Consider the following 14,436-nt stretch of genomic DNA (forward strand, 5'->3'; position numbering starts at 1 on the left):
TGTACATGCTGTTTTAGAGACGTGATTTTTTTTTTTCCAGTTAACATGTAGGCCTTTTCAGTGGAAGAAATGTATCTTTTATTTTAAGATGAAAAACAGCTTGTGTTCATACTGATACTTCCCACTTATACTCAGGAACATAGCATAGAATTTTTACTTAATTTCATTGTTTTTTACGTCTTTATTTTCTTTTTCCTAAGATGAGAATCCATTTTTCAGCAAATACCAATATACACAAGTCTCAGAATAACAACACCATTATTACCAACTGTAATGTAATTACTGAAAATAGTTTGAGGATTTTTTTCCCCCACTTGAAATAGTTTCCCTCTGAGTGTTATACCATCAACTTGATATACAGATTCATTTATTTCAATTTAATGTTGACATATAGGGATTTGTTGAAACATTATTTGTAAGAGCAAAAGATTGGAAACAAACTAGTCCGTATTTTTCCCCAATTAACATCTTTCTATGTCTGTAAATATATTTTTATTATCTTTTTTTAAGAACAACATCATATTCTGTTGTATGACTATATCATACTTCCTGTTTAACCATTTTTCTGTTGTTGGACATTTACCTCATTTCTACTTTTTTTGCTATTCTGTCCAATGCTACAGTCACCACACTTATACATATATTTTTTGCATTTGTCTGTTTCTAAGGGATAAATTATTAGGAGGGAAGACTTTGCCTTTTTAAAAAAGGTTTTAGCTAAATTTTAACAAATTGGCCTCCAGATGGTTTGTATGAATACTAGATTCCTCTAAATCATGATAAATCCACATTGGTGTGGTAGCATTCTTTCCTACATTGTATTTATTGGCCGTTTTTCTATCTATTTATTTTCTATTTATTTTGTGAATTGTCCATTATGGCCTTTGCCAGTTTTTTTTTTTCCATATTCATTTTTTTCCTTGATTTTTTTTTTAGGAAGACTGTTTTAAGAACAGAAAATATTTCATAATGGAAAGAGGTTCTGCGAAATACCTTTTTCTTATGCGAAGGTTAAATAATTATGCAGTTTTTTGTTCATTTTAAATAATAACAATTATTCCAATTACTCTTAGTTCTCAGTGGACCCTGGAAGGAAGGCCCAACACAAAATTGAAAAGATTTGTGTGGAATATCCAATATAGGGAACACTTCTAATTTTATTCATATTATCTGTAATAAAGTAGATATTCCCCTTCTGTGAGTGTTTTTCAAGGTCATAATCTCTCGGTCCCATTTAAAGATTTGTGAATTTGTGATCTTTTTACTTGTATATACTAAGGCAAGATCTTGCAGTATTAGATCAGTTTTTGGATTGGAGGGATTCACTAGTGGACTATAGGTCAAACTGAGTTCATTACCTTAAACTTAGTTTTTGTTTATTTAGTTATTTAGACTTCCGAATAAGAGTCTTCTAAAGCAAAACAGTACTTTTCTAAGGATAGATAGTAGCTAACAAGATTGCAAATAGAACCCAGGAGGGACTGCTTATAACCAATTTGAGTAGTCCAGTCCTATTGTAGAGAAAGAACAAATTAAGATAAACCAAGGAAGTAGTAGTGGTGCTGAAAGTAGTAGTAGCAGCGGTTTTTGGCTCAGGAAAGGAAATGTAATAATGACATCATTAAAGACTCACTTCATTAATTTACGTAAGTAGTCAGATCCCTAGAGATAATAAAATACCACCTCCCACACCAAATATGAATACATCCTGTGAGATTGTTTACCATTTTTGATTATTCATGTTATCAGGGAAGTTGTTAAAAGCGTGGACTCAGGAGATTGACCTTCTTTTGTTCACATTCTGTTTTGGCCAGGTATTTAGATTTTCTGTGCATTAGTTTTATCATGTATAATATGGAGATTATACTAGTCACTAAATCATAGTGAAGACTAAAGAAATCAATTGATATCTGTGAAGTGCTTAGAACAATATCTTGCAGATAGTGAGCACTGTGTAAGTTTTTAAAAATACAAATAAAAATTACTGGTGGGGAAGAAGACTAGGAAAAGGATGTTACAAATAGCTTAACCAAGTAAACCAGTTGAATCTATTTTTTTAAAAATTTTATCTTTAAAATCTATTCTTAACCACATAAACATTGAGTAAAATAAGATTCTTATATAGTGATGTTCAAAAATAATGATTACACTGAGCTAGGTTATAGCATTTTTTCTGCTTTTGTTTACAGGATATTCTGAATAATCTTGAATCATGTGACCTTGAGGATGATGACCTTATGCTTGATGTGGATCTGCCTGAGGATGCACCTCTTGAGAATGGTAGGGGGGACAATATTGAACCTTCAGAAGTATATAGTTGCACTACTTGACTATATCCAATTTGGTATTTGTTATTTACAGACTTCCTTATCTCTATGGTGGTAGCCTTTTCAGGCTGAGAATTTATCTTAAGTGAGGTTAAACAGGTTCATTTGCAAAATTATTTAAATGTTTAAAACCTGACTTTGTAGGTCTTAGGTATAACTCTGTATGATCCAATAAGATTGTATACCTAAATCCTAAAGTATCTGGTAGATAGGATTTGTCCTTTTTTCCCTTTGTCTTATCCAATTTTTTATTCCTTTGTCTCATTTTGATTTTAAGAAAACATAAATTTAGAGAAAAAGAGATATCATTTGACTTGTAAAACAGCAGCAAAAACCATTAAGTTAATAAATACTTTTAAAAAATCAATTCTGGGAAAATGGTGACCTGAATGATTCATTCTATCCTTTTTACTCTTAAATCTGGTCTGTCTTCGTCTCTGGATCCCAGTAACTGCTGGAGTGGGGCTTTAGATAATCCATGTGCAAGAGGGGCCTAGGTGCTCTTGCCCCCACTGCCATAGCATTTGAAGCATTTTCTGTCTTAAAGACTTGTCAGGAACCAGAGACCAGCCTAGAAATCCTCTGGGGCAAGGGTTGAAATGAGGATCCTCCTGGAAGAAGAATCTCAGAGAGCTGTGGATTCCCTGTTTGTTAGTCAACATTTGCCAGGTTTCTTAGGCCTTCCAGGGGCCAGGGATGAACGAAAAAGGGTAGTGAAGTCCTTTTTATACATCATGCTAGAAAAATGCAAGGATATTTCAGAGAGGGTGGTTGGTTGTTCTAGTGCTTCATTGAGGTACAAGGAGCCTGCTTGCTGTTCAGTTTTGTCGTATTGGTCAGGGTTTTTTTGTTTGTTTTTTCTTCTCCCCTGCTGCCAGGATGCTGTATAATAATCACTCTTAGAATCTCAGTGGCTTTCAAAATAAACATTTATTTTTCTCATTCATGGATCTTTGTATTAGCTGGGACAGCTCAGGCTGTGGGACTGAGTTCAGGTCTACTCCTTGCTTCTTCATTTTGAAACCAGGACTCCTTGGAGCAGATTGTGCTCATGGCAGATGGCAGAAGGACAACAGGGTGAGGAGAAACATGCATATAGCACCTCTTAAAGTCTTCACTTAGAACCAGCACACTAGTATTCTAACCACATCCTGTTGGCCAAAGCAAGTTACATGGCCAACCCTAAGACCAGTGTGACTGGGAAGTATACTCTATTCACAGTGCGAATCTCTGCGTCAGAGAACATTGGATGTATAAGTCTATTGAAGGACAGAGTGTAGAGCTGAGAAGAGTATCTACTCTACCACAGGGATAGAGACTGTTGCATCTTCTTGTGGTTCTGCTGTCACTTGGGATACTCTAGCAATCAGTGCTGAGTTCTAGTCAACTGAGAAAGAAAAATCACAGCCAGTACCCAGGAAGAGGAGCAGGGAAAACACAGAACTCCCGGGATTAGAGTGGCCGAAAGAGATAATAATGAGAGCACTTAGAGAGATTCAATTGCAGCACAATACTTTCTGGAGCTTATTATAAAAGAAGATTTCCCAACAAAACAGTTCAATCGATGACAGAAAGCATAGTTGAAATCTGAATTAGTGGCCTGGAAGATCAAGTGGAAAAGTATTTTAGAACACAGAAGAAAAACATAAACCATTAATGATTATTAGGGAAAAAATAATGAGACTTTATGATCCAGGAGATTTAATGTGAAGTTTTAAGGGCTGGTAGTGAGGAATGGAGGATTTACCTCCGTGGAATAAATTATCTAATGCATTTTACTTTGACAGAACTATAACAACTTCTCTTTGGAAACCTTAGCTAAACCAGGAAGTAGAGAGATGGCATTGGTCTTAGAGCCTGCCTCATCTTTAGAGCACAACAAAAAGTTATCCATATATTAGGTAAAAGTAGAATCTCAAGGCAATTTAAAGTTTCTGAGGTCTTGGTTGGGGACTTGTGAAAAGTAGGAGGGAACTCCTGAGGTATAACATCTCACATATATTATGGATTTTCCTAGGAGAAGGCAAACAAGTATTGATTATTTTGAGCTAATTGAACACTGAAGAAAGCAGAACCTGGATCTAAAATATGTAGCCTTCAGAGGCACCAAAGATAAAACAGTATTTAGATTTGGTACTACTGGGAAGGAGGGAATGACTATTCTCTTTATAGGTCTGAGGTCCTGAATGACTATACCCACTGCCGCTGAGTTTTTTTATTGGCGGGATAGGAATGTTACAAGGACTAGTACAAGGTTTAAGGAGTCTTCTAATATACTTAGACTATTGGTTTTAGTTCCCTTTAGCTTCTGGTTTTTGAAGCTACTGTGCAAATTTGGGTAGAGTTTTAGATGGATCACTCTGGATTTTATGGGTTCAGCCCCACTAATTCTGCCAATATCAGTGGAATTTTTGTCAACAGGAAGACTGGCACCTTGTTGAGATCTTTAGTTTGGGTATGATTTGGACACAAGTTTGCTGTGACTTTATTATGAATAGGGAAGTCATCTGGGATTTCAAGGAAAAGGCCATGAAGAGAATATTTATCTGGCAATTGGATTTGTGTACCTATTAAGGTAGCATATGTGGTAGCACAGACAAGGAAAGAATGTTTGTTGGTCAAATGTTTCTTGGACAGTGATGGGCTAGGACTTGGGAACTGTCTGAGTTATTGGAGATAGCTACACTGGGTGGTTTAGTGACACTGAGGGGGAGGTTATTTAATAGTTACAGGGTTTAAAGTTGATATTATAGTGCCTATATCAATAATATATTTGCAGGGTTGTCCTTTACTGTTTAGAAAATTTTATCTTTGAGTTTAAGGGTAAAACCTGAAATTGGGTGCTTGATTTTTCCCTCAGAACACTTTGACTAATCACCCACTTATTTTTTCTCTTTTATTTCTTAGGCAATGCAAGACAGTTTTTCAGTGCCCTGCTATTTATCTATAAGTGTATCAAGAGACTCCTTTCTCCAGTGTTTAATTTACTGGGGTGGAGGCATCTCGTTATATGTGAAGGACATCATTTTATTCTGAGTCTTACTCTGCTTTTTTCTAAGTCTCTTGCCAAGCACTGGAAGGCTGGCAAGTGAGGAGGGAGACGAGGTCACATCTCTTTCAGAATCTATTCCTGAATGCTATCTGATGGTGTTAGTCTATCTGTGAACTCTCTAGTGGATTTATTCTTCCTTTGCTTACAGAACTGAATCAGAGCCCAGTCTACGTTCACAGAAAAGACTTTGTTGACAGCCTCTGAAAGTCCTTTTCTAAGTTCTGATTTCCTCTGCAATTGATGGAGTTCAGGACACATGACCCCAAAATATGGCACCTTGGCGTATTGAATATTTTAAGCTGAAGGAGTTTGAGAAAATGGCAGAAGCAGAAAAGTCACTCTGATTTCCTCCCCCTCTTGCCCATCTTCCCTGAAACAGGTCATAAAACCGTCATGTGAGAGGTGCCTTCCCCATACCTAGAGGAAAGGAGCATCCTTATCTCTGAAGACAAAGTTAGACCAAGAAGATCGTAACAAACAGGCCTTGCTAAAGTTTCCCCCATTTTACCACACTTAGACTCCTTAACCTGTCACATTCCTCCTTGACTGTCTACTCTTCATCAAGCCTAGCATAAAAATATACAGGTCTAACTGTTTCTTTGGGTCTTCATTTCCTCATGAAGGCTCCCATGTCACATATTAAATAAATCTGTATGCTTTTCTCCCATTAATCTATCTTGTCAGTTTTATTTTCAGGCCCTAAGAGAGTTGAGAAAAACTTTCCTCCTCTACACAGTCGTGGGTTCTTAAGTCAACTTTAGGTTTTTCACACTGTGCTTTTTCTATTCTGTTTTTATGCACCTAGATTTCCTTCTAATGTATGAACTAATTGGTATAGATCTGGAGGTCCTGGATTATCAATTGCTAAAAGTATTCTAAATTCTTCTGGAAATTTCTCCCCGTCTTGTTTAGACCTTAGAAAGTCTGTAGCTATGGCTGTCAGCTCAGGATGAGACCAGAGCCAAGTCAACCTTAAGGGAATTTTCCATCTTCTGAAGGAAGGTTAACTAAGAGGTATAGAGTTTTTTAGGTTTCTGGTCAGCTTGAGGGGTAGGGAAAGAGGTTAAAGGGAGAGATGGAACGGACGGAAATTGAATATAGAATGAGGGAAGAGGAATAAAAGGAAAAAGGACTTCAGATTTGAGTAGCAATTTAGGAGGATCTAAAAAGAGAGACCATTTTCTTTTATATTTTTCTTTTACCTTGGTGAAGGAATGTCTTAAGGAAATTTTGGAATCTGAATTTCTTTTAGCGGACCAGTGGGTATCTGAGATTTGCTTGCTTTTTTTCTAAAGTGTCTCTCATATAAACAGTTTGATTATACCAAAGGCATAGTTGTATTGTTTTATTCTCTTGCTCAGAAACTTCTAATGGTCACTCATTGCCTACAGATTAAAGCCTAGCATTTGGCACATTCATAGCATCATCCTTAGGTTTATGAAATTTCCATAGTATACATTTTCTTAGGTGTGATCTTTCTTCTACTCGTTCTGTTTTAAACTTTTCTCTGTTGAAAAAGATGTCTTTCTAATTACTTCCTGAATCCTACCCCATCAAATTATGGTTCCTATTAAATTGCACTTACTTCATGTTATTAATATATTTATTTCCTAAGGCCACTTTTTTGCTAAACATTTTATTGAGATATAGTCATTTGAGGTCAGTAGTATTGCCTTTACCACTTTCCAATTACTGTATTTTCTTCTGGAAATTTATCTTCCTTTTTCAGTACTAATGGCATTTAGTAATATCAACTTCATGATTTTTTTTTTAACATGAGCTTTTCTCCTTTCAAGCCAAATTTCATTTTAAAAACTTTCTTGTTCAGATTGTAAAACCTCCTGCATGACACATTCTTTCCAGACTTTCTGATGTGTAATTTCTTCCTGCTATCTTCATAGCCAGTTGTTAGTCATTGATAGGAATACTACCTGTGTCAGCCATTATCTTCTTAGGACTTTAAGTTATTAGAAAGAATATAGGGTACATTTGGCGTCATATTTCGTTCCTTATCAAATCAGAAGAAATGGGTATGATGAGTGTTAGACATAGGCATCTCCATATCCCATACCTTTCAGTTAGCTATGTTAGATTCTCTTTCCCTCATCACAGGGTAGAAGTCCTGAAAATTCTGTCTCCTACTCATAGTAAAATACCTACTAAAATCTGCCTTTTACTTTGGGAACTAGAAAGCACCTTCAGAAGGCGTTTATTTATTCTCTTTTCCTAAACTCATAATTAGGGTCAAATCTGGTGTGTAGATAGTTTTGATCAGCATATTGGTTAAAATTTTTTTTTTTTTTTTTTTTTTTTTTTGCGGTACGCGGGCCTCTCACTGTCGTGGCCTCTCCCGTTGCGGAGCACAGGCTCTGGACGCGCAGGCCCAGCGGCCATGGCTCACGGGCCCAGCCGCTCCACAGCATGCGGGATCCTCCCGGACCGGAGCACGAACCCATATCCCCTGCATCGGCAGGCGGACTCTCAACCACTGTGCCACCAGGGAAGCCCTAAAATTTTTTTTGGAAAGCCTTTAGGTTTGCCTCATCCTTCCCTATGATATTACACATTCAGAAGGATTTATTTCCTTTCTTAGTCTGGTTTGTCCTGTTCCTTCATTGGCACTGGAAACTGGCTTTAAATTAACTCCATCTTGTAATTTAATTGGCTTTCCATTTTATTTTCTATGTTATTTCTTTCTCTCTGCCCTTAGTCTTTTCTAAGAAACCACTACTAATGTTATTTCGCATTCTCTTCTTAGTAACATTTTAAAGTGTATCAAAACATGATTGATGGGTACTGCAGTAGTAGTATAAGCAGGACCCTTCCTTCCTTCAGAGTCTTGGAGGAGACATTTTTCTGAGAGTTTAAGCCCCGCTCTGTCCCAATTCTAACAATAGTGTTTTGTAGTCATGGAAAATATTTGTTTCCGGTGCCTGTTTGTCGTTATGCTGATGGTTGAGTTCATGTTTCAATGAAAGTGCTTTATTTGGAGCCTGTGTGTAGTACCAACAATCTTTAGTAAATACAAAAGCAGCACATCATTTTCTGCATTATAATTTCCCACAGCATTTAACCCCATCTCCTGACCTGTTTTCCTGGTTAGTGTGCTTCTTATTACTCTGAGTGCACTGTGTGGATGATATACTAATTATATATCAGATTCTTATTACAGAATTTCTTTTTTGGGGAGTGAATGGAATTTTACCTGCGTGAATTAAGAGGAAATGTGAATTCAGGTTTAAAAGTAGGTATAGATTATCCCTCAGCTATACACAATTCCTTAACCTGAAGTAATATTTTAACGCCATGTACAAATACTTAAGGAACTTAACTGAGTCTATGAATATAATGTGAATGTCAACTAAAAGCATTTTTAAGCCTTCTTAGGATTATTTTTCAATTTATTTTTCTTTTGCCGTCTTATATTCTCCTCCTTACTTTTGAGGCATAATGATCACCATGCCTTTATTTACATAACAGTCCGGTTTTCTTTATTGAACTTTAAAAAAATATGTATATCTTAATTTATCCCAATAAGATGATGAGAAATTGTTAGAAATAATTTCAAATGTAAGTCTTCTTTTAAAAATTTTTCTTAAAAAAATTTTTTTTAACTATAAAACCTATTGTTTTCTTCCCCAAATTGATTTCTCTAATGGAAATTTTCTAATAAACAAAATTGCAATGTCTTTTATAACCTTATTTAAATTGTTACTCATATACAAGTAATGTGTTCACAGTGAGTTCAGTGTATATTAGAATTGAACATATACACTTTAACTATATCAGCCTCTTTTTTGGAGTGGGGAAGTTTGTTTTTATCTGGTATACTGTAATTAAACACTTGCCATGTATCAAATTCAGACTTAGGTTAAGTTAAAAAAATCATTTAAATAGTGAGTTTTGTTTTTTTTTTTTAAATTGGGGAGGATTATGTTGATTTCTAAAGCTTTCTTATCACAAGGGATTCTGAACATGCAGGATTTGAACTTTCTCATGTAGTAATTCTCAGACTAGAGAAACCTTTCCTGTTCCTGCCTTGGGTTAGTGTTTAGTTGTATTTTTAGTAACAGTCTTAACTCAGAGGCTATGTAAGCACTGAGTGAAGATGGAGTCACAGGGTAAACTGGGCTTGCTTCCCACAGGGAGGGCTGGGAGTTGAGCAGGAAGGAAGGCCTGTTTGTCAGTGCCTTGTATGCAACTATGTCTGAGTAGGCAGCAAGCGACACAATGTCTCCCTCGTACAAAGTAACTCTCTTAGTGAGTGCTCAGATATGTGAGGAAAAAGTGTTTGGGTAAGTGAAGGAGAAGCTTGGGGTGTTTCAAAGAAATTCTTTTCATGTTTTTGTGGCATTTGGATTTCAGGGAGTGTACTGTTTGTTGCTGCAAAGTGCTGGCTTTGTTTTCAGTGGCATTTTAGAATTTTTGAACAAGCTCCACTGTCGGCAGATTGGAGCGTTTTACTTTCTAAAACTGTGAGCTTAATTTAAAAAATATGATTTGTTTATGATGAAGAGTTAATTTGTGCTTCTTGAAATCAGTAAAAATTAATTGTGGCATTCATTTTTAGGAATGAGTTCTCAACCAGACTTAAAATCTTCTACTGTTTCTTGTCATTTTCATTCTGAAGTCAAAACCAACTACTGATAATGATGAAAACCACTTAAAACTGACTACTGGTGTTTAAAATGTATAATGTTGATTTCAAGGATAATTTGCCTGTTTTAAGACAGTGGGACTGTTGTTACTTAAGTGACTGTGATAATGAAAGTTCTATAATTTACTTCAGTTTGAATAATATAAAGTTTGGTTTTCACTGAAAGAACTAGTCATTTTTCTTCTGAAAATCTTGATTTCGTGGTTAGCTAACATAAATGGCTGGTATTTTTAGAATATTACTTTTATATTTTCAGCAGCATTTAATTATTGAGCTATAAGTAGTTAGCTTTTATAGAGTGTGTGTACATGTTTCTAGTGTTTCGCTTTTGAATTTGTCTAGTGGAGTGTGACAATATGAACCGCTTTGACCGATCAGACAGAAATGTTCGGCAGTCTCAAGAAGGATTTTGGAAAAGGCCACCCCAGAGGTGGAGTGGACAGGAACATTACCACCTTAGCCATCCTGACCACTATCATCACTATGGAAAAAGTGACTTGAGCAGGTGAGTCTAATTTCAATTTTATTTTCCACCTTATTAGTTTTGAATCATATTTCCCCCCACCCTTAAAACTGTTTTTCGTCTTTGTTTTTAGAGGCACCAAAAAACATTTCAAGTTATATGTGGTACTAATTGGGATAATATGTCTGATTCTTTTCTTTTGGCTCAAAACTTTTTTCATTAGCTTTGTCTTGAATATAAATATTTATTTCTGCTGTTTGAACTTTAAATTTTTGTGTGATTTTCTAGTTCTTATTTGGGAATGATCAGAGATGTTGACTTTGTTGAAGTTTATTATGTTTAAGATATTAATGTGTAAAATTAGTGCCAAGTGATTTGTCTTCTTTTACTTATATAATAAATTGAAATTTTAAAATTCCTCAAGTACTATACTAGAATTCTTTTTCTTTTTGAAGTGTAGCATAGTCTTTAATTTGGTCAGACCTTATGTATAGTGTTGCTGTGTAGTCATTCAAACCCGGGATCAAACCCTGGCCTGGTACAGCTTAGTTTTGTGAGCTTAGATAATTTTTTAACCCCTCTCTACTTTAGTTTACCATCTGTAAAACATACTTAATAATACCTTTCTCTCAGTGTTCAAGGATCAGGGATAAAAGTACCTGGAACAGTGTCTGACTTACTAGCACCCGATGGCAGTTATTAAGTTTTTTCCTTTTTACTCTGTCATCTCATTCTCCTAGGGATTTGAGGTCCTTTTGGAGCACATTTACAATACAAATAATAAAATTGGGATAAAGACATAGTGGAAGGGGGGAAACTTAAGACACTGTATAGTTCTTGAAGTAAGAAAAAAAATTAAGATTCCTTGCAGCAAAAGCAAAGAACAAAACTTGATCCATTACAAGATTTATAATATACATAAGATAAAGGGTATGTTTCTCAATTAATTTGCTTTTATGAGATAGAAACCTGAAAGCAGTTGCTTTGCATGAGTTCTTATAAGGAGACTACTTTGTGATATAGTGGACAGGTCTCAGACAGCTTCCCAAAGTAGAAATAATGATAAATTCCTTAAGTCTGTTTTTTCTTTATTTTCTTCAATCTATGCTACAAAAAACTCTAAGTGAGAAAAGGCAGTTGTACAGTGGGTCATGAAACAGTGAGGTCCAACTAAAGATCCTTCTGTTGGTAAAATTTGATGCCAGGATAAAATTTAGAAGATCTGGAAGAATGTATGGAGTACATACCCTTCCAGGCATTATTTTGGCTGTTCTGTTTCTCGTATCTGGGCTTTTGATAAGGAATGGACATCAGAGAGTTGGTATTATCAGGCAGGAATCTGATGTAAAGATAGTCTTCATTGCTAATAATGAAGATGATGCTTCCTTCATCTTTGATGGTTGGTTTATAAGAAGGTAAATTTAAGGCCAACTTATGAAAATTTAGAAGCCTACCTAAAATATGAACCTTTGCTTATAAGACAAGATTTATTCAACCATTTGAGAAGTATTTTTTGAGAACCTGTATGTTGAGCTCTGTGCTAAATTCTCAAGCTGGAATGAATTTGCAGATGGTGTGAGAGGTGAAAGCAGTAGATTGGTAGTGGCTTCTCAGAGTATTGTTTTGAGGAGGTTAAAAAGAATTATGCAGTGTGTGAGGTCAGTTGGAATCATTGCAATTATCAGGTAGGTAGAAGACTCTTGTGCCTTTTCCATCCCATACAAATATGAGTAATAAATACTTCCTGCTGCCAGGGTGTTTAGTGTATGGGAGAGACAGGTATGCAGATAGTTATAATGCAGTATTAGTACAGTGTAATGATGAGAGGTGCCTCAAAGTGTTGTATGCAGGACTCCAGGAGCATACAGGTTTTTGTCTAGGATAGTGATGCATAAAGAAAGTTACTGTTGAACTGATAACTATGACTGTAGCAATTGCAGAGGATCAATTTCTGTAGAAGGATGAGTATTCAGATGGAAAAAATAGCATGTGCAAAAAACCATGTATGAAACAGTGTGACATTTTCAGAGAACTGCTCTTAGGTTCCTAGCTGAATTGGTAGTTCACTTGGAGGAATGAATAAATGTGATCTCTAACTGTAGATAGCAAAATTATCTATGCATTTTAAGATAAAGGGTGGCAAATTTCAGCTTAGTGAGACTATTAATCAGAATATCCAAAATGGAATGAATTACCTGGAGATAGCAATCTCTGCCCCTGGGAATGATCAAGAGATCAATGAGACTGATTATTTATCTGTCAGAAAAGTTAAGCAACATTTTTCAAAAACTGTATTCCTGGATTTCAATAGGTGTAGAAAAGGGAGACTCTGATCAGATGAGTATAGGAAGAACAAGTTAATCGAAGTTAATTTTTTTTTTTTAAATAGTAGACTCTGCAGTGCCTTTAATATATAATTATAGTACTGTGATGTTGCAAAAGGTGGTACAGGAAAATATGTAGCCATTTGCCAAAACATGAGGACAAATCCCTTCTACACAGTGTATTTTGAGGGACTAGTGATTTGTGGATCATCCACACTTGTGAATCTCGATGAGGAGAGAGAAATGCACAGAACTCTTGGCGGTTGCTAATCTGACTCAGCGCAGAATTTTCCAACAAGTGAACTGACACATACTGGTTTGTTATGACTAGTTATAGGTTAACCAGTTTATGGATTCCCTCAGGCTTTTGGGTGGCTATGCGAGGTTTGGGACTTCTAGATTTCTCAGAGCCAGTTATGGGGATGGGTGGTAGAGAGAAATCTCATCCAAGATAAGCCTTACTCCAGCAAACCTTAAAACTATTATTTTCTTTCTATACCTTGATTTTAAAAGATTTGGATGCACTAACCCCAGGGCCTTTTAATATTACATGTGTAAAAGTTCCTTTTCCCATTCTATGACTTCTTGAATGTTGCTGGTTCCCTTTCCTGTCTGTCCTTCAGTTCCCATCGTTGTCATAATTAATTACAGGATTATGTCTTAATCTGTAACTCAGGGGACTGGTGGTTCAGAGCCACTGATCTACTTTCTCTGTATTTTTGTCAGTACTGTTTCTCTTTTCACCTGGCCTATCCTTTTATTCCTCTTTTCTCCCCACACCTCCCCTTTTCCCTACACCCTCCATTAACCATATGTAATTCTCTCACATCTTAACAAACCCATATCCTTGACTTCTTCACCTACATTCTCCTGATTGTAACTTTTTCCTAAATGTACTAATTCCTCAGTAGCATTCTTATATGAAGGATTCTTATTTTCCAGGCACTCTAGTACTGTGCTGTTTAGGGGTGAGGTCTTTGTCTTCCCTCCTCACTGTTACTTCTAAATGAAGTGTTCTTAAGCCTCTTTCATTTGACACTTAGGGCATTTGGCTTTATCAACTCCTCCTTAATGGTCCCAATCCCTAGCTCACAAAAATCTTGGCCCTTGGTTCACTTTCCCTCTTCATTGTAAGCTTTGCTACAACTCTGAGTGTAGCCTCCAATGTTCATGTGCATGATTCATTTAACCTTCTGACTACCTAGTTCCTTAGGAGTCTCTTATAAAGATCTGTCATCTGAGACTAGAGATAGTTTTACCTTTTTCTTTTCAATCTGGATACTTTCCCTTTTTTTTTCCCCCCCTGCATAATTGGTTAGAATCTCCAGTACAAGTTAAGGAGTGATGAGAGCAGACATCTTTGTCTTCTTTCTGATAGTAGGAGCAAAGCATTTGGTCTTTCACTGTTAAGTATGATGTTAACTGTGGGTTTCATAGATACTCTTTATTAGGTTGAGGAAGTTCCCTTCTATTCCTATTTTTTTTTTTTTTTTTTTTTTTTTGTGGTACGCGGGTCTCTCACTGTTGTGGCTTCTCCCATTGCGGAGCACAGGCTCCGGACGCGCAGGCTCAGCGGCCATGGCTCACAGGCCCAGCCGCTCCGCGGCATGTGG

The 14,436-nt window shown here is 36.2% G+C and overlaps 1 protein-coding gene across 4 annotated transcripts in view; it reads left to right on the forward strand.

Moving 5' to 3' along the window:
* Positions 1-14,436, forward strand: part of CCSER2 (coiled-coil serine rich protein 2) — a gene marked incomplete at its 5' end in the record, with an annotated part of 109,910 nt that overhangs the window by 27,116 nt on the left and 68,358 nt on the right. For all 4 annotated transcript variants that reach the window (XM_079720650.1, XM_079720652.1, XM_079720651.1 and 1 more), the window contains 2 exons: positions 2,190-2,280; positions 10,379-10,541. In XM_079720650.1, the coding sequence (XP_079576776.1) occupies positions 2,190-2,280; positions 10,379-10,541 (254 nt within the window). The remainder of the gene's footprint in view (positions 1-2,189; positions 2,281-10,378; positions 10,542-14,436) is intronic.

This window comes from Hyperoodon ampullatus (assembly GCF_949752795.1).
Source record: "Hyperoodon ampullatus genome assembly, chromosome: 1".
Taxonomy (NCBI): Eukaryota; Metazoa; Chordata; class Mammalia; order Artiodactyla; family Ziphiidae; genus Hyperoodon; species Hyperoodon ampullatus.